Source organism: Talpa europaea (genome assembly GCF_964194135.1).
Source record: "Talpa europaea genome assembly, chromosome: 10".
NCBI lineage: Eukaryota > Metazoa > Chordata > Mammalia > Eulipotyphla > Talpidae > Talpa > Talpa europaea.
The window spans coordinates 26,530,914-26,557,476 of NC_140077.1; the positions used below are offsets into that span (position 1 = coordinate 26,530,914).

At 42.0% G+C, this 26,563-nt stretch overlaps 1 protein-coding gene across 1 annotated transcript in view; it reads right to left on the minus strand.

Moving 5' to 3' along the window:
* Positions 1-18,616: 18,616 nt before the first annotated feature.
* The window catches only part of BTAF1 (B-TFIID TATA-box binding protein associated factor 1), a gene marked incomplete at both ends in the record, with an annotated part of 76,752 nt that continues 68,805 nt past the window's right edge, over positions 18,617-26,563 (minus strand). The window contains 6 exon segments of the mRNA XM_084244664.1: positions 18,617-18,760; positions 19,855-20,025; positions 20,467-20,626; positions 21,493-21,704; positions 22,495-22,647; positions 26,140-26,265. Of these exon segments, the coding sequence (XP_084100790.1) occupies positions 18,617-18,760; positions 19,855-20,025; positions 20,467-20,626; positions 21,493-21,704; positions 22,495-22,647; positions 26,140-26,265 (966 nt within the window).

Here is a 26,563-nt window from a genome sequence, read left to right on the forward strand (position 1 = left end):
ACCAATTTTCAAAATTAAAATCGAGACCAGCAATGAAAAGGTAAGTATGTTCGCTTCGCTTCATTTTTTACACGAGGTTCTCCACAAGGCAGCTCGGGCAGGGGGTCTTTTTAAATCCCACGGAGGTTTTGGAAATGCTGACTTGAATCCTTTGAGAAAGAGGCCCCCAAGGGGCCGCAGGACAGAAGCCCTCGGGGGCTTTTGGCACCTGGAGCCGCGCGCGCCCCGGCCGAGGCTGGCTTCCCGGCCGGGCGGGCCGGCGCAGGTGTTCGCAATCTCCACCTCCCCGGGCTCTCATCAGGCGGGGCGGGCGTCGGCGCGGCGGGGCCCCGCGGGGCCTTCCAGGGGCGGCCTCGGCCGCGCGGGGGTCACCGGGGGCTCCCGGAGGAGGCCGGGCCTCGCGCCCGCGCAGCGTCGGGGCGCACGGGGGGGGCTCAGCCGCCAGCAGGCGGCGGCCGCAGAGGTGGGAGCCCCGGCCTTGCGCCCTCCCCGCGGACGGGGCAGCAGGCGGGCCCCGCGGGGCTGGCACGGTCCCGGGAAGGGATGAGGGCCCGGCTGGGGTCGTGCCCCGCGCCCGTGTCCAGCCGAGGCGACGGACGCTCTTCGGCCGCGGACTCCCCGACAGGCCGCCTCCCCACCTCCATCTGCATTGCACCCCACCCTGCAACCGGCACCCAGTTCTGGATCCCACGTCCACCCCTTCCCGCGGTGGCCCTGACGAGTCGCGCCCGCCCTCGCCGCCGCGGCCCTGCAGGTAAGCCAGCCCGGCCGGGGGGCGCCGCGCGCTCTGGGCCGCGGGGGCAGCTCGGGCTGCTGCGGGGCGCCGCGGCGGGGGCTGGGGCGCTGCGCCCCGGAGCGGCTGGGCCCCAGCGGCCCGATGCTAACGCCCAGACCTGCGCCCAAGCTCAGCCGCTGGGCCGCCGAGAACAGCGCTTGACGTTTGCCGCTTTCTAGCCACAGTGGCTGTGCCTTCCAGCACGGGGAGAGCAGTAGCCGCTTCCAGGTCCCCTTTAAGTTAGCTTTCTGCAAGGGCATCCTGCACCCAGCTGCAAATAGAATCCTGGCTTCAAAACACTTCTGACTTGGGATTCGTCCCCTGGGGCAAGGTTTGAGGCCCCAACTTTTTTTTTAGATTTATTTACCTATGCATACAAGAACTGGGGTACAGGCCAGAGGTGCGGAGCGGGGGTGTGTGTGAGAGGATTCTCCAGAGACAGAGCGGGGAGCAGAACAGGCGGGGTGATTGAAATACACTGCTGAGGGGAGCAGCGACGATGCCCCAACTCTTGGCGTTATGTGGGGTGGTGTGTATGACGTGATGGGGGGTCGGGGGTGTATGGTGCCCCTGCGCGCAGCAGCCTGTTTTTTTTAGGGGTAAAAATGGGGCGTTCTAGCACAGAGGAGCCGCAGCAGCCCCCTTCCAGGAGCCTAACCCCGCGCTGCGGAGCACAGGCCTGTTGTATCCAGCACTTGCGTTACAGCACAGAAAGGGCCACACCTGTGAACACTGACGCATGCTCAGCTTTAAAATGGAGACATGGTTTTTCACCAGACCCTTGGCACAGGGTTCACTTTGCAAGCCCTTAAACGTCCTGTATTTTAACTGCATGGTTCTAACTAGGTTAGTGATTGTGACAGTGAAGGAGTCAGAAGTAATGGTCCTGCTCCTGTGCAGAGGATTGTTGGGAAGGAGAAACTGTCCTCTACCAATTTAGACTGTGATGAGGAGCCTCCTAAGAGATGAGTCTTGTTAACTGACAAGAGAGATTAACAAGGGCCTCCCCGGTGGCACAGCGGTTGAGCGCTGGGTTGCGATCCCCAGCTGGCTCCCAGGCCACCGGAGGAGGGTCCTGCGTAGCGCTCACTCCAAGGAACTCCAAGGAGAAAGCGCTAGTCATTTCTCACACCTGAGCACTGAGACCTGTCTGTCTCAGTGCTCAGGTGTGAGCCTCCTCCCTCCCTCCCCTCTGCTTCCCAACCTTCCTGTCTTTGTCTCCGTGAACAAGCCACACGTGTAAGAGTAGTTCTGGGCCTCCCCTGGTGGTGCAGCGGTTGAGCGCTGGGTTGCGAAGCTGCCCGAAGCCTCCGCGGCGCCGGTTCGATCCCCGGCTGCTCCCCGGCCACCGGCGGAGGGTCCCACATGGCGCACAGACCTCTCCTGCCGCCCGCTGCTCCCCTCAGCAGTGTACTTCCGTGCTTCTGGCTGTACCCAGTGCTTGTATAAATAAATAAATAAATCTTAAAAAAAAAAATCCCACATGGCGCGCAGACCTCTCCTGCCTTGCCAGCTCCTCCCCTCAGCAGTGTACTTTGGTCCTTCTGCCTGTTCTGCTCCCCGCTCTGGTGAATTCTCTCACCCTCCCGCGCCTATGACTGTACCCAGTGCTTGTATAAATAAATCTTTTTTAAAAAAGAGAGAGATTAACAAAACTTACCTGCCTGTGAAGTGCAAAGAAGGGGCTCCCTCAATAATTGGAAATAGAGATAGGGGTTACACACCTAGCTGGGTGGGGGGTCAATGCAGGGGAATAAAGGACTTCTAGGGGAAGAGCAGGGGTTTCTTTAGGAAAGTAAGTGGGTTGGGGGGAGGTGGGAGGGAGGTTAGAAAGGCTGGGGTGTTGTTTGTTCATGCAGGTGTCCCCAGTCTTTCTGACTAGGAAAACTGCCCGGGGAGGGCTTTCCTTATAGCTGCCTTCTTGAAGTTTCTGCCCTTCTATCAGAGAAGCTCTGAAAAAGCTGGTTTCACATTTATTGAATCTCAGCTGTCTTCAGGTTTGAATCATTTTCATTTCAACTCTGGGGGCCCAAACGATTCCCGAAGATAGATTTAGAGTACAGCTGTCACTGGAACAGAAATGAAAGTTATTCTTCGTTCTATCCCATTAGAAAGGATTATGGAGGGAATAAAATTCTAGGTTTGGGTATTGTTTGAATTTAGCTAAAGAAGACCTGGCTGTCATGATGAACGTACTCACCTCTTCATTCTGGTCCCACAAGGGTCAGCCCAAGTCACGTCATTTTCTTCTTTGCTCTTTCTGGCCCTAAACCTTTGGTTAAGATAGTTTGGCTGAACTGTTGAGTGAAAGGGAAACATCCTGACTTGCCTCATTCAGCGCAGGGTAACACAGAATGATCTCTTGTAAATGGAAGAATAACTCCCTGGACAAGGGTTGCTCTCTAAGGTGAAGCTTTGTCGTGTGTGCCTGACTTCCCCTTTCAAAAGACAGGACCCTTTTATTCATTTTCATTACTCATCACTCAAACCGAATCTCAGTTCCCATATATGCCCACAAGAATGATGAAAAATTTAACAGACTGAAAATGCCAAGTGTGAAAGAAGTTCTAGACAAATAGCTGGTAGAAATATAAAGTAGTACAATTTTTTTTTTTATAGAGGCATGTTTTATTTATTTATTTTATTTGTTTGTTTTTTGTTTTGTTTATACAAGCACTGGGTACAGTCAGAAGCGCGGGAGGATGAGAGAATTCACCAGAGCCAGAGCGGGGTGCAGAGCAGGCAGAAGGACCGAAGTACACTGCTGAGGGGAGCAGCGGGCAGCAGGAGAGGTCTGCGCGCCATGTGGGACCCTCCTCCGGTGGCGGGGAGCAGCCGGGGATCGAACCGGCGCTGCAAGAGGCTGCGGGCAGCTTCGCAACCCAGCGCTCAACTGCTGCGCCACCAGGGAGGCCCTAAAGTGGTACAATTTTAGAAAACCGCTTTGCAAAGCTGAATGCATATCCTGTAACTCAGCTTCTCACCCAGGTAAAGCCCAGAAAAAATGGATTCTGGGAAAGACCAAAGCTGATGCTTGGGTCAAATGGAATTATTGCCCCACTACCTCCATCGAAATGCACATCTCATTCTCCTGAGTGACCAGGTTTCCTTTCTGGCTGCCATTGCCACCACTTCCCCATCCCTCCTGGCAGGTGATCACCCATATCTTCATTTCCTTGCTCCCAACTGTCCTTCCAATTTCTGCTCTCCCTTAAGCTACCAACATTCTAGGGGATTTTTAGTCAATTTGGGGAAGAGGCAGAATAGAGAAACAAAGAACAGACTCCATCTGTTAATCTCTGCAGTTGATTGAAGGCTGGGCATCCATCCAGGCAGGTTGATTAGCTCCCAGTGCATCTACTGAGTTGCTTATAAAGTCTTCTTTAACATCCAAGGTCTGTTGGCTGCACTTCCACTTTATAATCTGATTTTTTAACATTTCATGTTTTAGTTTTGATATAATTTTAGATTCATATACTGTTAGAATTGAGATCCCCCATATTCTTTACCTAGTTTCCCCCTAACCTCTTGCAAAACTCTATTAAATATCACCACCAGAATATTGGCATTGGTATGGACAGAGAACATTCTATCCCCACAAAGTACAGTCACGTTTCCTCCCATCCCCACCCCTGTAGCCCCTGACAACAACTAATCTGTTCTCCAGTTCTATAACTTTCTCGCTTCAAGAATGGTAGATTTGAAAAAAAAAGGTAGAAAAATCGAAATATACAATGCATATGGCTTTTTTAGGGCTGGCGTTTTTCAAACAGCATAATTCTCTGGAGAGTCATCTTGGCCACCATATCCATCAATAGTCTGTTTCTTTGGACTGCCAAGTATTCTACAGCATGGGCACTCCAGAGTGTAACTTTTACTTATTGAAAGACATCTGGATTATTTCTGGTTTGGGGCGATTATAAATAAAGTTGCTATAAACATTCCTGCACAGATTTTTTTGTGCGAACATGTTTTCCTCTAGGATAAATGCTCAGGAGTGCATGCTAGTTCCATGCTTAGTTTTTAAAGAAATCACCAATCTTGGGGAGCCTCCCTGGTGGCCTAGTGGTTAAGTCTCAGTGCTATCACCACTATGGCCTGAATTGGCCTGAGTTCGAGCCCCGGTCAGGGAGCTAACCCATATATGGTGCATCCACCTGTCCTGCGCCCCACTTGGTCTCTGGTGAATCCTCTTACCCACCCTCCCTACACCCCAGTTCCTCTACACTAAAAAAAGAAATTACCAATCTCCTCTCCAGTGGGTTACTATTTTATATGTTGACTAGGATGTATGAGTGCTCTAGTTTCTCTATCCCTTTCTCCATGTGATCAACCATAAGCAAAGGTGGAGAGGAATACTTTTCAAACACGTGTTATAAACTTAAATATTAGATTCCTCTTTGGAGAAAAATAGGCTGTTTACTGTTTACAAGGTTATTCGAGTTGCAAAAGTCCCTTGTCTGCCCCTGTAATCTTGGCGGCCTCAATCAGACAAAGCACAAGGATACATTATTCTTGACTCTGTAGTGGGAACCTGCTCCAAGTCTATGAAATAAATGCATAATCCTGTATTTTATGATCACTTTATTTTATAGCACAATTTGAAATTCATAGATAATGAATCAAATAATAGTTGTCATGAACCCCCTCAACATCCCCTGCCAGATTTCCCCTATTATATCTTGCATTAGTGGATATATTTGTTGCAACTGGCAACCAATAAAGACACATTATTATTATTAACTCTAATCCATAGTTTACTTTAGGGTTCTCTTTTTTTTTTAAGATTTTATTTTTATTTGTTTATATAAGCACTGGGTACAGTCAGAAGCACGGGAGGGTGAGAGAATTCACGAGAGCCAGAGAGGGGAGCAGAGCAGGCAGAAGGACCAAAGTATACTGCTGAGGGGAGCAGCGGGCAACAGGAGAGGTCTGCATGCCACGTGGGACCCCCTCAGGTGGCCGGGGAGCAGCTGGGGATCGAACCGGCGCTGCAGAGGCTACAGGCAGCTTCGCAACCCAGCGCTCAACCGCTGCGCCACCGGGGAGGCCCTGTGTTGTGTATTTCTATGGGTTTTGACAAATGAACACTGTCATCTCTCCCATTCTAGTATCAGACATAATCGTTTAATTGCCCTAAAAATCCCATGTGCGGGCCTCCCCGGTGGCGCAGCAGTTGAGCGCTGGGTTGCGAACCTGCCCGAGGCCTCCGCGGCGCTGGTTCGATCTCCGGCTGCTCCCCGGCCACCGGAGGAGGGTCCCACATGGCGCGCAGACCTCTCCTGCCGCCCGCTGCTCCCCTCAGCAGTGTACTTCGGTCCTTCTGCCTGCTCTGCTCCCCGCTCTGGCTCTGGTGAATTCTCTTACCCTCCCGCACTTCTGACTGTACCCAGTGCATGTATAAACAAAAAACAAACAAACAAATAAATAAACATGCCTCTATAAAATTAAAAAAAAAAATCCCATGTGCTCCAGCTATTCATCCCTCACCCCATCCCCTGATAACCACTGTTTTTTCCTTCACTATCACTATAGTTTGAGCCTTTTCCAAAATGTAATAGAGTTGGTATCATACAAGATATCACCATTTCAGACTGTGTCCATTTCTTACATTGGGTTGATTGTTTTCTTATTGGTAAGTTTTAACAGTTTTTTGTAAATTTGGGGTGAGTCCTTTATGTCTTCGTGATATTTTCTCCCTGTCTATAGCTTATTGTGTCTTTTGCAGAGCAGAAGTTTTTTCATTTTAATGAAGTTCAACTAATCAATTTTTTCCCACTTATGGGACATGCCTTCTATGTTGCATCTAAAAACTCATTTTTATTTTTTCTTCAAGGTCAGCTTGGTTTTTTTCTGTTCATCTTCTAGAGGTTTAATAGTTGTGTGTTTCACATTTCGGTCTGTGATCTATTTTGTGAAAGGTACAAAGTATGGGTCTAGATTTGCTTTCTTTTTAAATGATTTATTTATGGATACAAGAGCTGGGGTGCAGGCCAGAGGTGTGGGGGGTGAGAGAATTCACCAGAGACAGAGTGGGAAGCAGAACAGGCAGAACTACTGAAATACACTGCTGAGGGGAGCAGTGGGTGAGACAGGAGCGGTCTGCTGTGCTATGAAGATCACCCCCTGGCAGGCGATCAAACTCATGATGCAGTGGCTAGTGACACCAGGGAGGCTCTAGAGTAACTTTTTATTTTTGCATATGGGTGTCCAGTCTTTACAGCACTATTTGGTGAAAAGACAACTCTCCATTGTATTGCCTTTGCTCCTTTTTCAAAGATCAGTTGACTGTATTTATGAGGGTCTGTATTTTGTTCCATTGAACTATTTGTTCTTTTGCTAGTGCCACACCATCTTGATTACTGTAGCTTTGTATTGTCTTCAAGTCAGGTAGTGTCAATCCCTTATCTTTGACTATATGGTAATGACACATCCCAGGGTGGTGACGCTGCTTTAGCATTATGTTGGTGACTGTAGTGGTTCTTTTTTTCTTTTATATACAAATTTTAGAATCAGTTTTTCGATATCCACAAAATAACTTCCTGGGATTTGGGTATGCAGTGTAATGACTACAGAGCAGACTGGAAGAACTGATATCTTCACAATATTGAGTCTTATCTATGAACAGAGAATATTTCTTCATCTATTTGTCTTTTCTTTCATCAGATTTTTTAAAAGATTTATTTATGCATACAAGAACTAGGGTGTAAGCCAGAGGTGTGGGGGGTGGGAGGATTCACCACAGATGGAGTGGGAAACAGAAAAGGCAGACTGACTGAAATACACTGCTGAGGGGAGCAGCAGGAGAGACAGGAGAGGTTGTCTGTGCTATGTGGGTATCTCCCTGACCAGGGATGGAACTCGTGCTGCAGAGGCTGTGGATAGCTTCATAGGGCTGCTTCTTAACCCCTCACGCCACCAGGAAGGCTCCCTATGCACTACTTTCATTACATGCACAGACTAATATAATTTGTATTTTTATTGGGTTCAAAATATTTATAATTTCTCTTTCAATTTCTTCTTTGACCCATATGTTATTTACAAATGTTTTGCTTGATCCCCTAATATTCTGTTATTTTCCAGTCCTCTTTCTGGAAATTGATTTCTAGTTTAATTACTTTGTGCTCTGAATTTGTTGAGGTAGGTGTTCTGGCCCAGAACGTGACCCATCTTGGTCAATATTCCATGTCAGCTTGAGGGGGGAAAAGATCTCTCTCTCTCTCTCTCTCTCTCGCTCTCTCTTTCTCTCTCTCTCTCTCTCTCTCACACACACACAGAGAGAGATATAATATATAAAAAAGATCATGTATATATCTTTGATGCTGGATCTGTCAGTTATGGTAGAGATGTGTTGATGACTAGAGCCGCACCAGTGGATTTGTCTGTCTTTCCTTATAATTCTATCAGTTTTGCCTCATTTGAATGCTTTATTATTAGGCAAATACACCTAAAAATATTTGTTATGTCTTGTTGGAGAACTGATCCTATTGTCATTCTGTAATCCCCTGTCTTACTCGTGATAAGTTCCTTGTTTTGAAGGCTGCTTTGTCTGAAATTGATAAAACTACTTCAGCTTTCTTTTGATTTGTGTTAGCCTCACCTTTCACTACCTCTTTTTAAGTTTTGTACTGTGTGAAAAAAACACCCAAAATTTACCATCCTAACCATTTCTAAGTGTTCAGTGGAGTAATGTTTAGTTTATTCATTGTTGTGCAATAGATTTCCAGGAATTTTCATATTGTGAAGTAGAAACACTGTAATCATTAAGCAGCTCCCTACTTTCTCCCGCCACAGCCCCAGCAGCCACTGTTCTACTTTGTTTCTATGAATTTAGCTAGATACTTCACTTAAGTAGAATTACATAGTATTTATTTTATTGTGACTGTTCTATTTCGCTTAGCATAATATCCTTAAGGTTCACCTGTGCTGTAGGACATGTCAGGATTTCCTTCCTTTTTAAAGCTGAGCAGTATTCCATTGTCTGTCTGTATCACCTTCTGTCTATCCATTCATCCATCAGTGTACAGGTGGGTTGCTTCTACCTCTTAGCTATTTTGAATAATGGTGCTGTAAAACTGGGTGTACAATTACCTTTGAAATCCTGCTATCAAATCTACTTGATACTCACAAGTGGAGTTGCTGGATGATATGGTAGTTTTCACTTTTTTAGGGACCGCCATACTGTTTCCATAGTAGCTGCGCTGCTTTACACTCCCACCAGCATTGCACAGGGCTTCAGTTTCTCCACATCCTTGCTAATGCATAGGAGATGATTCTATCCCTTTACTTTTATTCAATGACTTTATAGTTAAAGGTGGTTTCTTATATATAATGTATACTTGTTTTTTTTAATTTACTGTCTCTGCCTTTTAATTGGAGTGGAGTATATTTTTAAATTTTATTTTATATATGTTTACATTATTTTTCATTTTTGCACAATGTATTTTTAAAGATTTATTTGTTTACGCATACAAGAGTGGGGGTACAGGCCAGAGGTGGGTGAGGAGAGGATTCACCAGAGAGCGTGGGGAGCAGAACAGGCAGATCTACTGAAATACACTGCTGAGGGGAGTAGCAGGCGAGACAGGAGAGGTCTGCTGTACCATGTGGGTCATCTCCTGACTGGCCGGGGATTGAACTTGGGCTGTAGTGGCTGGGATAGCTTCATAGTGCTAAGAATAAACCCCTTGTGCAACTAAGGACTGCTTTATTATTTTTTTTAAAGATTGATTTATTTATGCATACAGGAGCTGGGGTGCAGGCCAGAAGTGTGGGGGTGGGAGGGTGTGTGTGAGAGGATTCACCAGAGACAGAGTGGGTAACAGAACAGGCAGATTGACTGAAATACACTGCTGAGGGGAGCAGTGGGCGAGACAGGAGAGGTCTGCTGTGGCACGTGGGTAGCTCCCTGGCCGGCTGGGGATCGAACTCGTGCTACAGAGGCTGCAGATTGCTTCATAGTGCGGTGCTTAACCCCCTCCGCTGCCAGGGAGGCCCCCAACTGCTTTTATTGAGCCGTGTTTTCAAGGTTCATCCACGTTGTACCATGTATCAGTACCTTACTCATTTTGCCAGCCAATCTTCCATTTCATAGATATACTTTTTTACTCCATAGATTAAGGGCCATTTGGGATGTTCGCACTTGTTGGCCTATTATGGATAATGCTGCTACAACCGTTTATGTCTACGTTTCTATAACATTTAGGTAATACCTTGGTGGAGCGGTTTGGTGGGTCACCTGCAAGTGTATGTTCCAGTTTTTAAGAAACCGCTAAGCTGTTTTCCAAGTGGCTTTGTCATTTTGCATTCCAAACAGGGGTGTACAGGACTCCCCTTGAGCTGCATATTTATCAGCACTTTGGATTGTTAGTTTTCACATTTTTTGAGCTATTCTCATCGGTAGAGGTAGGGAGAGTCTGTTGCACACCTACTAGGAAAGATGTTGAACTTCATTTGATGTGCATTTACTTTCTGTGATGTGTCTGTTCAAATATTTTGCTTGTTTTCAGATTGGGTTGTTAACTTATTGAGCTTTGGAAATTTAAATATACTTGATACAGTCAACATATAAGCCATCTATCTGTGATTTGGAAATATTTTGTCCCACTTTGTGGATTTTCACTTTTTAAAGTGTCTTTATTCAGAGTAGGTGGTAATTTTAAGATAAGAACAATTTATAATTTTCTTCTTCTGTGGTTCATGCTTTTCATAGCAAATCTAAGAAATCTTTGCCAAATCCAAAAATCACAAAACTTTTCTGCTTGCTTCTAGAAGTTATGTTTTATTATATAGGTCCACGATTAAATTTGAATTAAATTTTACATAAAGAATGAACTATGTTTGGGATTTTTGCTTGCTCTTTAGCCTCCAGACACTCAGTCATCCTTACACCATTGCCTTAGCACTTTTGCAGAATCAACTAAATTGACCGTGTCAGTGCATTTGTATACAGTAGGCATTCTCTTTCATCGGCCTGGATATTCATGCTAATACACCCACTTGATTACTGTATGTTTATAATAGGCATTAAAATCCAGCGATGTTAGTTTTCCAGCTGTTCCTTTTTCGTAGTTGTTCTTTGATTCTAGCTCTACTGCTTTTCAGAATCAGTTTATTTCTAGTTAATATCCTACTAGAAATTTTATTTGATTTTCCTTATGTGTACAATTCATTTTGGGAAAGACATCAATATTTTCAGTCCACAATATGGTGTCTCCACTTTCAAGGTCTTTTTTCATTAGCATTGTGACATTTTCAACATAATACCTTATATACAGATCTTCTATTTTGGAAGACTTTTATCCATTTCCTGGATTCTTGTGCTGTTAAGTCTGTAAAAATTTGAATTTCCAATTTCTTTATGCTAGTACTCATAAGTATATATACTATGTATAAGCATAAACAAAAACTGAAGAAAAAGAAAATGAAAAAAAAACTGACTGTACACCGGTTTTGTATTCTGCAAGCTAGCCAAACTTAATTCTAGTATCTTTTATGCAGATTTCTTGGCATTTTCTACAATCATTGTAAGCACAAAGTTTTTATTATTTTCTCATCTGTATGCTTTCCTTTTATTGTTTCATTGCTTGGGAAGAACCTCAAGTATATTGTTGATTAGAACCAGAGAAAGTGGAATCTAGGCATGATTTTAATATGTCGAAGTTGGCTAGGATTTGCATTATGGCTCAGCATATGGTCAGTGTTGGCTAAAGCTGCCAAAGAATGTATTGTGCAACTGTTGAGTATATTAAGTCATATTTGTTAACTATTATTAAAATAATCTGCATCTTATTGCATTTTTCCCCTTAATCTGCTTATTCTTAACGAGGCTGTTAAAATCTCCCACCATGACATTAGACAGGCATTTTTTTTTTTTTGTAGATGTAACTCTACAAAGTGTTGGCTTCGTATCCTCCCTCTCATTGGTCTTTGAGCTTCCCTTGTGTCTGAAACAGTGTGAAATGATCACTAATGTACACGACTCAGTTTTGCTTCTCAAAAGTATAATGTCCATATCTATCATGCTGTTTGTATGTCCCTAAGCGTTTGTTTTTAGTTTTTCATTTCTATTGGTTGAGCTAAATAGCTTGCTTTCACTTGAGATCTTGATCTTGTATTAAAATTACATGGTGCAGGATAAAATACTAGATTATTTGCTCCAGGTACGTAAAAGCGGATGCCTCTGCCCCAGTATGGATGACTGCGACTCAAGTGCTGGCACAGGGTATGAGCCAGGGCAGCAGAAGTGGTTACTGTCGGAGCCCCACAAATTCAAGCCCCACTAAGCATGATGGGTGCCTCAGTGGAGGGGAGATCTGTAACAACCCTTTTCTCTAGTTCAGTCAGAACTTTCCCAGAGCCCCCGGCTAACAGTGACCCCCACGGCTGAGTCCAGCTCTTGTCTGCAGGTTCTGCACCCACCATTATTCCCAGGAGTATGGGCAAGAGCAATCTGAGAGCAGTGGACCTGGGACTGCAGACACTCTGCAGCCACAAGAGTGGTCACAGGAGGATGCGGGTGGTGCCATCTATAAAGGGTTGCCTTACAGAACTTTCTCAGTCTTCTATGGGGGGCTGTAGTCTGAGGAGGGAGCTCTTGTGGGAGAGGCTGCAGGCCAGGTATGTTCCCAGTAACTTCTATAAACAGAACTTCCACCAGAGGTAAAAAGCTCCTACAGCCAGGCCTGAAACTCAGACTAGAGGCAGCAAGCAATCCAGGAAAATGTCCTCTCAGTGACGGCCTCAGGCGGGCGTGAGGCAGCTGTTTCATAGAACATAGAAGCCAGCTGTAGACAGACTTTCGTATGAGAGGGCCACAGGGGGATCTCATTTTGCTCCAACAAGTGCCACTAATTGGGCTTTCGCCAAAGGCTCGACCTCCAGCTGCCTACACTGGGGGCTGCAGGCATGAGCTGGCAGGCACTGCCTCGGACACAGGCTGCGTCAGTAGCCATAAGGACTGTCTGATGGCCTCAGGTGCCCTTAGTGGCAGGGATGCCAGGCATTTTGCCCTCCAGCCCTGGCTCCTTGGTTTTTAGCCATATGGCATAGGCCCTTACCAAAGGCTGCTACTCTCTGCTCCTCAGAATCCTGCCGTTCCCTGGAGGAAGACCCCTTTTTTCCATAGATGGTGTGTGCTCCCCTCTCCAATGTAGTCCCCAGGTACTAGTGGCCCAGATGACTGTCAGCCTCTGTCACCAAGAAAAAAAGCGTCCATGTTGCAGCCAGCTCGCCTGCTCTTAGGTCACCAGGCCCCCGTGTGTTCAAAGTGAAACTTAACAATTTTTCCTATTCTCTGTCGTCATTTTTCCCCATGAAAACACTGATCTCGAGACATTTTTTTTTTTTATTTTTCTTTCAGGAATCATCTTGTTATTTTTATGCATAGAACTCAGGTGCAGGCCAGAGGGTGGGGGGCAGGGGGCAGTGAAAGGATTCACCAGAGACAGAGTGGGGAACAGAACAGGCAGATGGACAGAAAACACTGCTGAGGGGAGCAGTGGGCGAGACAGGAGAGGTCTGCTGCACCATGTGGGTCGGCTCCCTGGCTGGGGAATCGAACTCAGGCCATCTGGATACTAGCAGAGACTTAACCCCTAGGCCACTAGGGAGGCTGTTGTCTTTGTTATCTTAAAAGTATACGGAGGGAGGTGAGCCCATGTAAAGTACTGTTTTTAGTCTTTATATAAATGAACTCAAACTATACGTATTTTGTTTTTGAGATTTATCCATGTTTTATCATGCATTTGATTTTCATTGCTGTATTTTGTGATAGACACTCCTTTAAGAGCTCTCATTCAGTTCTTGATCCTAAAATACTAACAAATTTCTCTTTAGTCTTTTAAGCTCTAGACTCCTATGTCTTCCTATCTACTCAACACCTCTATTTTGATATGTAGCAGGGCATCTCAAGTGTAATAACCAAAGGATAATTTTTTTTCTTTATATTGGGGCTAGTTTGAATCTATTTTTATGTATTTTTACACTTTTCATTTTTGTACAATGTGTGCATTTTCATCTTGGTTATAGTCCCCGTAAAATTCCCACCCTCTTATTTTGATTATACTCCCTTCTCCTCCTACCCCCTGTGTCTTTGGTTTATAGTTGTTTGTTGATTCTGATTTTTACTTTACTATAATTAGTCTTTTTTCTGGTCCCTTATTTAGGTTTTCTAGATTCCTGCTATGAGTGAGACCATCCGGTATTTTTCTTTTTCTTTCTGGCTAATTTCGCTGACCATGATCCCTTCCAGCTCCATCCATGTTGCTGCAAATTGCATATGTTTGTCTTTTTTGATTGCTGAGTAATATTCCATCGTGTATATGTACCACATCTTCTTGAGCCAGTCATCTATTTTGGGGCATTTGGGTTGTTTCCAAAGCTTAGCTATTGTAAATTGTGCTGCTGTAAACATAGGGTGCAGGTGCTCTTTGGAATTGATGTTTCTGTGTCCTTTGGGTAAATACCTAGGAGTGGAATTGCTGGATCATATGGAAGCTCTATCTTTAGTAGGTCCAGAAATCTCCACACAGCTCTCCATAGTGGTTGGACCAGTTTGCACTCCCACCAGCAGTGCAGGAGAGATCCTTTTTCTCTACATCCTCGCCAACATTTGTTGCTAGTTTTTTTAATATGTGCCATTCTCACTGGTGTAAGATGGTATCTCATGGTAGTTTTGATTTGCATTTCCCTGATTACAAGTGATGTTGAACATTTTTTCATATGCCTGTTGGCCATTTGCATTTCCTCTTCAGAGAAGTTTCTTTTTAGCTCTTCTGCCCATTTTTTGACTGGATTATTTTCTTTGTTTTTGTTGAGTCTCATCAGCTCTTTGTAGATTTTTGTGATCAGTCCTTTATCATTAGTGTTGTGTGCAAAAATGTTCTCCCAGTCAGTGGGGTGTCTCTTTGTTTTGGTTACTGTCGCTTTTGCTGTGCAGAAGCTCTTTAATTTGATATAGTCCCAGCTGTTTATCTTTGCCTTCACTATCCCTGCTTTGGGTGATGTGTCTTTGAAGATGTTACTGAGGTGTATGTCATGTGTTTTACCTATATTTCCTTATATATATATTATGGTTTCAGGTCTTATGTCTAGTTCTTTAATGCATTTTGAGTTGGTTTTTGTGTATGGTGTGAGGTGGTGGTCAAGCTTCATTCTTTTGCATGTAACGACCCAGTTTTCCCAGCACCATTTATTGAACAAACTTTCTTTGCTCCAGTGCATATTCCCAAAAGATAATTCTTGATTTCCTATCCTCCCCTTCCTGTTCAGTGTTCCGTATCTCCTGACACCATTCATACAGTTGTGCAAGAATCAATAGCAAGGTAAGCACATTTGGCTTCCTTAGAGACTTGGTTGTCTCTCGCATGATCTCCCTTTTCCTTTAAGTGTATATGAGACACTCTCATTCCATCTATGATTTTTGCCTTTTCTTTCATATTTTCTATCCAGTTCTGTATCCTACTGTAGGATACAGGTTTACAAGTTCTCTTCAACTGTGTCTGATCTGCATTGATTACCATCAAGTTTTCAATTCCAGTCACATTTTCATTTATTGGCTTTTTCAAATATGCCTAATCTTCCTTATCCTAATTAACTTAATCATATTATTTCTAGATTGTAGTTTTTAGAGAACCTATTTCTCTATTTGAACACGCTGATTTTTCCCTTTTGGGAGCTGATTGTCCCCTGTAGATTTTGTGTGAACACCTGTATTAATCTTACCTTTAATCTTAGGGTCCTAGAGGAGGGATTCTATCTGAAACTGTCCCCAGAGGGCAGTTTTGTGTTTGTTTCTATGATGTCCCAGAGTGGTTTGCTTATTTTCTTGATTTGTGCTTTCAGCATAAACCCAGACCTTAAACCTACCTGTAGGTCCAGTCCTGGGATTCCGATTTCTCTGCTGACTTTATAGCCAGTACGTATTGGTCCTGTGAGCATATGAACTCTGGCAGGAATTAAGTTACAGCTCCATATTCTTCTGTGGGCCTAAAACCAAGTCTCTTGATCCTACAAGACATCAGGTTCTTAGCCTATATATTCTTGAATAGAACTTTACTGGTTTAAGGGAATTTGTCAGAGACTGGCAGGAACCCTTTCTTGAGGAAACTTAAAAATCTTCTTAGAGATGATGGCCAGTGTGACCAGCAAACATGTTCTATTAGCTGGCACAAATCAAGTTTTACTTTAGGGTTTCACAGTGAGTACTCTGGACCTGGGTGAAACAGATGTTCTTGAAATCAGTTTCACTTTAGATTTCACTGCTACCACTGTGTATTCTAGGAAATGGAGATCTGTCTTTAACCAGGAGGTAGATTATATTGAGATTAAATATTTGGAACAGATGTGTGACAAAATGCTTGTTACTTTTCTATGATTTCTATTTTGCTTTTGTGGTTCTCCTCACCTTTGTCTCTAAGTAGCTTTACTGGAGTATTTGCTTTTGCATATGTTTATATATCCCTCATCTCAAGGAGTAAAGCTATACTGGCTTAATCAGAGACTTTTACTCTTGTTACCATTATAATAAGCAGCACTTTGAAAGAATAAAACATTTGTTGGAGATATGTTTGTGGCCAGATACATAACAAAAATGATACCCAGAACCTCAAATTTTAGTATTAAGGCTTAAGCACTAAAGATTTTTCCTACAGAAAACACTTGATGATTCTGATAATCTCTAAATGAATTTAGCCATTTGAAATTTTCTATAATAAATACACACAAGAGGGTAAACAGTACAATGGATATCCATGAGCCCATTACCCACAGTTTAAAATATTACCAACATTCTCACATGCTTTATTTCCCACATGCACACATTTTAAAACAACTACCACATCTCACAAAATTAACATCTTTAATATATAATTAATATCACCATTTACTATATCTTTAATATCATTCCCTACTCTGTTCAATTTTCCCTATGTCTCCATTATTCCTAAACTATATTACATGACTCGAAATGGGTCACTTAATTGAGAATACTTAGTTCTTACCTAAGAACTTTATTTGGGAAGCTGGAATGTGTGATTTAATTTTCGTAACTCAAAGACTACTTTTTAGATGTAGTCACACTATCTTCCACTGCTTCTGATTGGGTAAAGAGGGACAAAGCACTGTTAGCATTTCCCTGTCTATGCTTCCAGAAAAATTTTACTAACACATACACAGTTTGAGTAAACTTTTACGGGGTGAATGCTTCGTCCCCCTCCCATTGCTTTAATAATAGCAGGGATTAAGCAATGTATTAATTACTCTGAGCTGGTGTTAAGTAGCTCGCTTACAGAAATAGCAAATAAATAATTAAAATAATTCAACTCAGGAATACTGGCTCAGCTACCCAGTGTTATATACAGCTGATTATATATAGCTGAGTTTCCTTTTGATCTTCTACAATTTGAGCATAGAGTATCAAACATTTTTAGAACCTTTGTACTAGAAATAATAATTTTAACATTTTCTAGTGATAATTTCTTACAAATAACACGCAGTTGCATATGTTACAGTTTCAGTCTTATTTATTCTCTGTGGAATGCTAGGTTTAATGTTACAGTTTGGTTGTCAAAGCTACTGAAACATGACATGTCCATGTCTAAACGCTGCAGAACAGTATAAGTGATTTTAAACAAAAAATTATTTTACAGCTGAGGTCTGATGGTTTTTTAAACCGATGCCTATGTGTATGGCCAGTCACAAAACTTGGGGATGTTTATTACCTGTACATGTATATACAAATGTATCTCATACATATATGCACACAGGCATGTATTAATTTATGTGAAATTTATAAAATTATATACATACAGGTACTTGCATACCTATATACATAGACCCACCCTCACCATTGAGCTCACTTTCTAACACTAGTTAATCACTTTCATGCCAGTTATTATTGCTGCTCAGTATAACTACATGATTTTAGTACCAAGCACCTTTTCGGATGCAGGATAGGTAACATCTGTGCATATAGATATGTGTATTTATGGATGTTTGCTTCCCTTTTATGCCTCGTTCATGCATCACTACAATAAACAGTCTTTTCACCATAGGTTTTAGAATTCTAAACAGTGTAAAATCTACGTCAGGAAAACTGTATAGGTTCATAGTTACAAAAAATATATTATATATGATTGAAACCTATTGAGTACATATGTTCTCTGAATCTGGCTATATCTTAGCCATTAGATAAATTAAAAAAACACCCTCTTAATAGGATGTTACATAGCCTTAAATAGACCATTACCTGAATTTGATATATTAAAAGTTGACAAAATGATGTTAAAGATTTGGAAAACACTATGCATCTGCATTAATATATAAAGATTTCCACCAACGGCCTAGTTCAGTTCATTGTCTAAGATTGACCAATATTGTAGTCATTATTCAAATTATGGCTCATTAAGGCTTTTATAGAAAAAAAAGCCCTATTTTTAAATCATTTATAAAAACAAGTTCTATTTAAAAGGAAAAAAATGTACATGAACACTAAAGCACTCATGGATATTATGCTGTACAAAGCGACCATATAGAGACAGGAGGCTCGTTCCCAGTGAGAACACCTCGTGGTAGCACATGTAGACCTGGTTTGGTTCCTCTGCTCTGCAGCTATTCAGCAAGTAAAATTTAAATCATTTCACATTAATATTTAAATTTAATACAGTGCAAATATTTGAGAATAACTTGTTCCCCCAGTGAAACAAGAACCAGCGTTATGCTGAATATTCTTCAGATCTATTTACACATTGAGCTAAAAGTTCACCATAAACTTTGAAATTTGCTGAATATCAGCAGAAATGTAAATGAACTAGCAGCAATTACATTTACAATATTTGATAGTTACTTGAGAGAATGCATAAAATTTTCCAGGCTGTATTCTGAATCATATTGCTCTTGATCCCACAGATCACTCAGGTTTTCAAGAATTGATTTCATACTTGCTTTTCCAGAAGTAGAGGTGTCAGCTTTTTCAGCTTTACCATCCTTAAGAAAATTTGCAGAAAAATAACTTTAGAAATTATATTTTCCCTTTTAAATATCACACTTAGGTTTCTAAAACTGCACTTACTCAACAGAATGAACACCTTCAGTGACGGGGAAGTTCATGATCTCATTCAATAGTCTGTTCTGTTTTCCCACAGCTCTAGTAGCTTTGTCAGTTTAAGCTTTTTATTTGGGAAGAATTTCAAAATCATAGGAACCTTACAAAGAACTCATTTTTAATTGTTTCATTGGCTTTGTATAAACAATGGTTAAAATCAGATTTTATAAGTTGGAGAGTCCCTTTATTAGAAGCTAAGTAGACTATACTTTTTATTCAAATTTGCCAGTTGCCTCAATGAGCTCTTTCATGGTAATAGCTCTTCACAAGTGGGCTCAGGGGGATGTATTAACTGTAAGTCACCCATAATAATAAAAGCTGTTTGATAGCAATTCATGTTTATGTTGTTCTTTCAACCTCACATGGCATGACTGAAGAACCTTCTATTCTGGCAATCTCTTGGGGACTTAGAAAATATGGCTTAACACATAGTACTCCTTGGAACTACATTCTGTCAGATTTAAACATTGCCTTTCTGTTAGTTAGATAATTATAAGGTCATTCTCACCATGATTGATAGCTACTGTGCATGCAATTCATTTTCTGAACCAATGCATGCCTTTAAATCTATTACAAGATTAAGCAATATTAAGCTGGCACATCCTTTTGATTATGGATTGTTATTATCCACAATTTACTGAGAGTCAGTACTCTAAGAACTTACATATATTTTTATCTTCACAACCATGTAGGCATTGTTAGCCTATGGTTGTCGATGCTCAGACAAATTATTTTGTATAAGGTAACCAGATAATAGGTAGAGCCAGAAACAAAGATCCACATTTAGCTGACTCGACTAAGAAATGAAATCTTGAGGCAGGATACTAGAGACAGCCATCACACATTTCCCAGCATTTTAAAATTTTACCTGGACATCCAAAATTCCCTCAAAGGGTTTAGTTGACACCAAAGTGAATGTCTTCACCAGAAAGTCTATGAACTGCTTAAAGATAGAGCACACTGTGTAAGTTCTTACCTTATCAAGAGTAAAAAGATCCAGAAGTTGATCTGTCCCCATACTTTGTAAACTAGAATTCTCTTGGCTAATAACAGTATTTGCTATGTTCATCTTGAATTTCTGCAAGCCCATTATTTTCTCTTCCAGTGTTCCTCTGGTTATCAATCGGTATACATTAACTACACGTTTCTAAATGAGAAAAAGGAGTTTTGAGGTTTACCAAGTCAAGGGACTTACATATACTTATAATAGGTACTGAACTACTATCTAGTTAGGATTGGGCTTTTCTTTATCTGGTAGCAAGAGCTAAAATTTGCAAGGAATCACAGCATCTTAGGAATAAACAGGTCCAAGAGAATGCTGCCTAAATAGTTTAGTCAGTAGTCAAACCTGGGTCTGCCTGCCTTTGATGTCCTTTTGTGGGTTTCTAACTCTATTATGCCCAGATTTTATTTCCCTGAGCACCTTATTTAATGCATGAGGAAGTGGTGCCAGAGAATTAAGTGACTTGCATAAGGTCATGACACTTTTTAACATCAGACTAAGAACTTGAACCAAGGCTTATCTTTTGGGAGAGGTATTTTTCCCAGTGCACAGATTAACACGTGATTTATTTATTTATTTTTTTACCTGCCCAATGCGATGGGCCCGATCCATGGCTTGTAGATCACGCATGGGATTCCAGTCATGTTCCACAAACACTACTGTGTCAGCGCCTGTTAAATTAAGCCCCAGGCCACCAACGTGAGTTGTAAGTAAAAGAACATCTATAGATGGATCATTGTTAAACCTAAAAACATAAGATTAGAATAAAATTAGTACATTTCTATGGCATCTAAAACAAACTAGTCTTGAACAATCCAAGTGAGAATATTTCTTTAAACACCCATGATACGGACATTTCTGTGACCACATGAGAGGAAACTAATACATATCACATCTTCAATAGTAGAAAAATAATACGTATTCTAGGACATGTCGGAATTTCATAAAAATAAGTCCAACTGAGTTATATTTTAGATTATTATAAAGACTAGCTGCAAAAAATGTAAACACTAATTGTAATTGAGACAAAACCTTTAAAGTGTGGAGACAGGAGAGTGCAGAACAGGTTAGATCTTTCAAGGAAGGCAGAGGTTGAGGGTTGCCACTGTTGTACTAGTCCTAAAAGATACTGACAAAGGACATCTAGTAGCTTCTAAAGTAAAGAAAAACTAACATTGTAGCCAACAGTAATAACAGCAGCTACCAAGCTACTATTTAATATTTTCTCACTATGAATGCATTGTTACTTAATTATTACAATAATGCTACAAGGCTATTATCTGAGAGACTCAGGCTGCATGGATGGATAAACAGAACAAAGCCTAATTAGTAGTCAAGAGTCAAACCTAGGTATGTCTGCCTCAGAAGTCCTTTCATGGGTTCTAATTTATTTTGCCTAACAATCTCTTAGGGCTACTTATTAATGCTCACTCCTGAAGTCAGCAAACTCTTCAATTATGTTTCTGTAGATCTGTATTTTAAAAGGGATTTGTTAGATTAATCATATAATAAAAATCTGCAGATAGCTAAATATCTCATGAGGCAAACGTCTATGTCAGTAATAATACATGGACTATCATTTGATTTATGAGAGTTCTGCAACCCACTTACCGTGAAACAATGGAATGCCTCTGACCAGGAGGTATGCTGCCATCTAATCTCAAATAAGTGACAGAGGGCAAGTGAGGTTTGAGAAGGTCATGTTCTACTATATCAAGCATGCTTTTAAGCTGACAGAAGATTAGTATCCGGTGCTGGGCCACCACAGACTCTGTGCCGCTCTCTGAAGTGCTGCCATTTCCCAAACCGCAGTCCAAGAGCAACTTGGGGGAAAAAAATAGTTAAAAGGTGCTCAGTAAAAGTGGGTAACCAATTTCACTGTGACAAATATTTCTCTTCATGGTGAGAAAAGGTTAAATGTACCTGTCATCTATAGTGAAGAAAATGAAAAAGCCGAATTTGGCAAAATCAAAATTACAAAAAAGAGAGCCAAAAGCATCTTCCTAGATCTCCTGAATTCCAGGGATTGGAGGAAAGGAGAATGGGAAGTTACTGCTTAGTGAATACAGAGCTCTGTTTGAATGAAGAAAATTTTTGTAAATAGTAGTGATTATATAACACTGGTAGTGTTACTGATCCCACAAAATTGTACACTTAAAAATTGTTAAAATGGAATATTTTATGCTATATATATTTTAACCACAATTTTTTAAAAAGTTATTTAAAAACTAAAAAAATTACAATTATCAGTAACTTTTTTTTTTTTTAAGATAGACTTATTTACTTATTTATACAAGCACTGGTTACAGTCAGAAGCGTGGAGGGTGAGAGAATTCACCAGAGCCAGATCAGGGACCAGAACAGGCAGAGTGACGAAGTACACTGCTGAGGGGAGCAGGCGGGCGGCAGGAGAGGTCTGTGCGCCATGTGGGACACTCACCAGCAGCTGGGATCGAACCAGTGCTGCAGAGGCTGCGGGCAGCTTCGCAACCCAGCGCTCAACCGCTGCGACACCAGGGAGGCCCTATCAGTAACCTTTTTGAAAAGTATATTTACCTAATGTACACATTGGCAATGGGTAACATACATGTAACGCCTAAAAGACCAACTTACTTGTTTCAAAGCTGAGAGTTTGGGGGCATGTTGAATATCACGAAGAGAAGAATTCTGAACTGCCAGTTTTTCAGTAGTACTCTTGAACTCTGGATGTTGAGGTGTTAAGACTAATGCTGGATGGTTGCACAGCTTACGTAAGTACTGTAATGCCTTTAAGGAGGAAAAGAAAGTATACATGAGTCTACTTCATATGCCACAATTGTTTTGTATCTTGATCTCTTTTCCTATTCTACTCCATTTGTCCAGAATGCAATTCTTACTTTTCTTACTACTCATACTTACTTCTTCAAGAACCAGTTGAAATATATCATTTGTGATTTCTTCCTTCCTGGTGCAGTTTGTATATATTTTTATGGGAGTATTTGTAACTTGTATAAATTGTTCTGTTTATGTCTGTCTGCCCCACTAGATAATGAACTTCTCCTGGCAAAAAAGTGCCCTATCCTTTAGCTCCTATAACTCTTTCCACACAAAGTGCCAGACAATATTTACTGATGCTTCTAGAATCAGGCATTTCCTACAGAGGGGTTTGTCAAACTTCAGGGGTATAAAAATGTCTAGAGGACCTTATGAATCTGCCTCTCTCTCCAATTTATATAATCTGATGCAGTGGTAGAGCTAAATGATTATTTCAAGTGGTTGTGTTTGAGAATCAGAATTTTACAGGGTCTTTTTCTTTCCACTTGGCATATGATTTGGGTCTTACATTGAACATAGATTTGTATTAGTAAGTTCCACTAGAAAAGGCCAAAAGACTGCTGAGCACTATGAAAGAAACTGTGGGAGAGGTACAACCATTGTTTCCCTTTAAAAAGAAAAGAGATTTATTTATTCATACAAGAACTGGAGTACATGCCAGAGGTGTTGGGGGATGGTGTTGCGAGGATTCACCAGAGACAGAGTGGGGAACATAACAGGCAGACTGAAATACACTGAGGGGAACAGCTGGTGAGTCAGGAGAGGTCTGCTGCGCCATGTGGGTATCTCCCTGGCCAGGGATTGAACTCGTGCTGCAGTGGCTGCGGATAACATCATAGGTTGCGCCTTAACCCCCGCCCCACCAGGGAGGCCCTCCCGTATTTTTTTTTTTTTTAAAGATTTATTTATGCATACAAGAGCTGGGGTATATACAGGTCAGAGACATGGGAGGTGAGAGGAATCACCAGAGACAGCGGGGAGCAGAACAGACAGACTGACTGAAAAACAGTGCTGAGGGGAGCAGCGGGTGAGACAGGAGAGGTCTGTTTTGCCATGTGGATTGCTCCCTGGTCGGCCGGGGATCAAACTCGTGCTGCAGAGGCTGTGGTTTGCTTCATAGTGTGGTGCTTAACCCCTTGCGCCACCAGGGAGGCCCCTCTCCCTCTTTCTTATTTTTTTTAAAGATTTATATGTTTATTTATACAAGCACTGGGTACAGTCAGTAGCACGGGAGGGTGAGAGAATTCACCAGAGCCAGAGCGGGGAGCAGAGCAGGCAGAAGGACCGAAGTACACTGCTGAGGGGATCAGCGGGAGGCAGGAGAGGTCTGCACGCCATGCGGGACCCTCCTCCAGTGGCCGGGGAGCAGCCGGGGATCGAACCGGTGCTGCAGAGGCTGCGGGCAGCTTCGCAACCTAGTGCTCAACGGCTGTACCACTAAGTTAGGCCCTCTCCCTCTTTCTTTAAAAATGAAAAAGTAGGGCCTCCCTTGATGGCGCAGTGGTTGAGCACTGGGCTGCAAAGCTGCCTGCAGCCTCTGCAGTGCTGTTTGATCCCTGGCCGCTGGCGAGGGTCCCACATGGCATGACAGACCTCTCCTGCTGCCCCCTCAGCAGTGTATTTTTTCGTCAGTCTGCCTGTTCTGTTCCCCACTCTGGCTCTGGTGAATTCTCTCACCCTCCCACGCTTCTGACTGTACCCAGTGCTTGTATAAATAATAAATCTTTAAAAAAATAAAAAATAAAAATGAAAAAGTAATTGATGGGGCCTCCCTAGTGGTGCAAGGGGTTAAGCGTCAGCACTATGAAGCTATCAGCCAGCAGCCACTGAAGCACAAGTTCGATCCCCAGCCAGGGAGCTGACCCACATGGCTCAGCAAACCTCTCCTGTCTTTCCTGCTGCTCCCCTCAGCAATGTATTTCAGTAGACCTGCCTATTCTGCTCCCCAACCTGTCTCTGGTGAATCCTCTCACCCCCCCCAACCCTGCACCTCTGGCCTACACTCCAGTTTTTGTATGCATAAATCTTCTTTGGTCAGAATGGGGCATGTGCAGTTGTATGGGGGAATATAAAAATAAAATTTATATTAAAAAAAATTAAAAAAAAATAAAACCCATCTTCCAAGGCACATAAATCCGGAGTATTTACCAACTGTTGCCCCCATCCCACATTTGCTATTTTTCTCTCAAGTCCAATATTGTTTAACCATTGTGATGAAAATGTCTTTGACCCGACTGACACAGGATAGTTGTAGGTAAGAAGCTTACGACCGGCCACATTCCTTTCAGATCTACAGCCTCGAACAGGTTAAGCTTTTCCTGAATGGTTGTCAATTTGTCTAGCTGTTTTCCTCAGCTAATTCCTTGAGACTTCTCTAAAGTGAGCCGCTAGGTGCGTCTTAAGACTGCTCTCTTTGCAAGCACGCAAAACATTGATTAAACGTCTACGTTTAAAATCTTTTTAGTTAAAATCTTTAACCAAGATCTAAAGCTCTCGATCGTCCTGTCACCTTGACCATAATAAGCTGGACCTTCTGTAAATGCAAAGCGTGCTTCTGAGGGCACAAGCAGGGCAGGAGGGGCTCGTGGGGTGCAGCCCAGCCTGTTTATGTGCCATGCCCGCAGGGTAAAAAAAAAAAGGAAAAGAAAAAGTATTTAATTGGTGGCAAGGAAGTTAGGTTTTCTATGGTGAAATTATTTTCCGAAAGGAAAGAAAAAATCGACACCTCCCATCTTTTTCATTTGTTAGTCCCTCAAGCACAGGCATCATCATCAGTCCCAAAAGTTCTGTACTTTTTTTATGGATTGATTCCCCTCCCCTAGACCCCATACTTGCACAGCACAATCCTCCTTCAGAGCACTTCTCGAATATCACCTTCTTGTGAGGTCACCCCTGATCACGCTATTTAAGCGTGGTTATAGTCACACTATAGGGCCTCCCCTGGCGGCGTAGCGGTTGAGCACTGGGCTGCGAAGCTGCCCACAGCCTCTGCAGCACTAGTTTGATCCCTGGCCACCAGCGAGGGTCCCACATGGCCCTCTACTTCTGACTCCTATATTATATCACTCCTATCTTATTTCTTTTTAAATATTTTACATCTCTACAAGAAAAGTGGTCTGCTTTGTTTACTACTTTAACCCCACTCTGAAAAATTACTATCTTATGGTAGGTGTTTCAATAGTTTTTGAATGGAAAGCAAAAAATTCTCAATCCTACAACCATTTTTTAATATATACATACTGCATTCTGTGTATCTAATATTAAATTATTCATTAATACTTATTATGAATATAAAAACACACTGGTACTTTACCTATTTTCACAAATGTATAGATACTATTGAAAAAAATTTAAATAAACCCATATTTCCATGGTCCATATAAAAATTGTTACACTGAAGAACATTCTTCAAAAACATTTAAAAAAGTGGACTATAATCTATACCTGGAAGACATGGCCTGTTGCTTTAAGCTTTGGTTTTTCAGTTTCTTCAGAAAGTGCAGCAGAAGAAACTGTTTCATCAACATCACACTTGGCACGAGACTTAGCAAAATCTTCATAGAGCTGAACCTATAAAATTGCCCCCACCAAAGCAGTTAAGTGTATATTAAAACAAAACCAGTAAAGCACAAAAAGAGCAGTAATTTAAATCAGTCTCTTTAAAGAAAATAAATTGATACTTGTACCTCACTATTGATTAGATTATGTACTGTATTTCAGTAAAATTACATTTAGAAAACAGAAAGTAGGGCTGTTAAAATACTAAGCAACCAAACAGTCTTATTAATTTTTCTTCTCTGTACTAGAAGATAAATATTACTGATGAAAGAGAACCTAAATAAACCCTTACAAATAAATGAGAAAAATC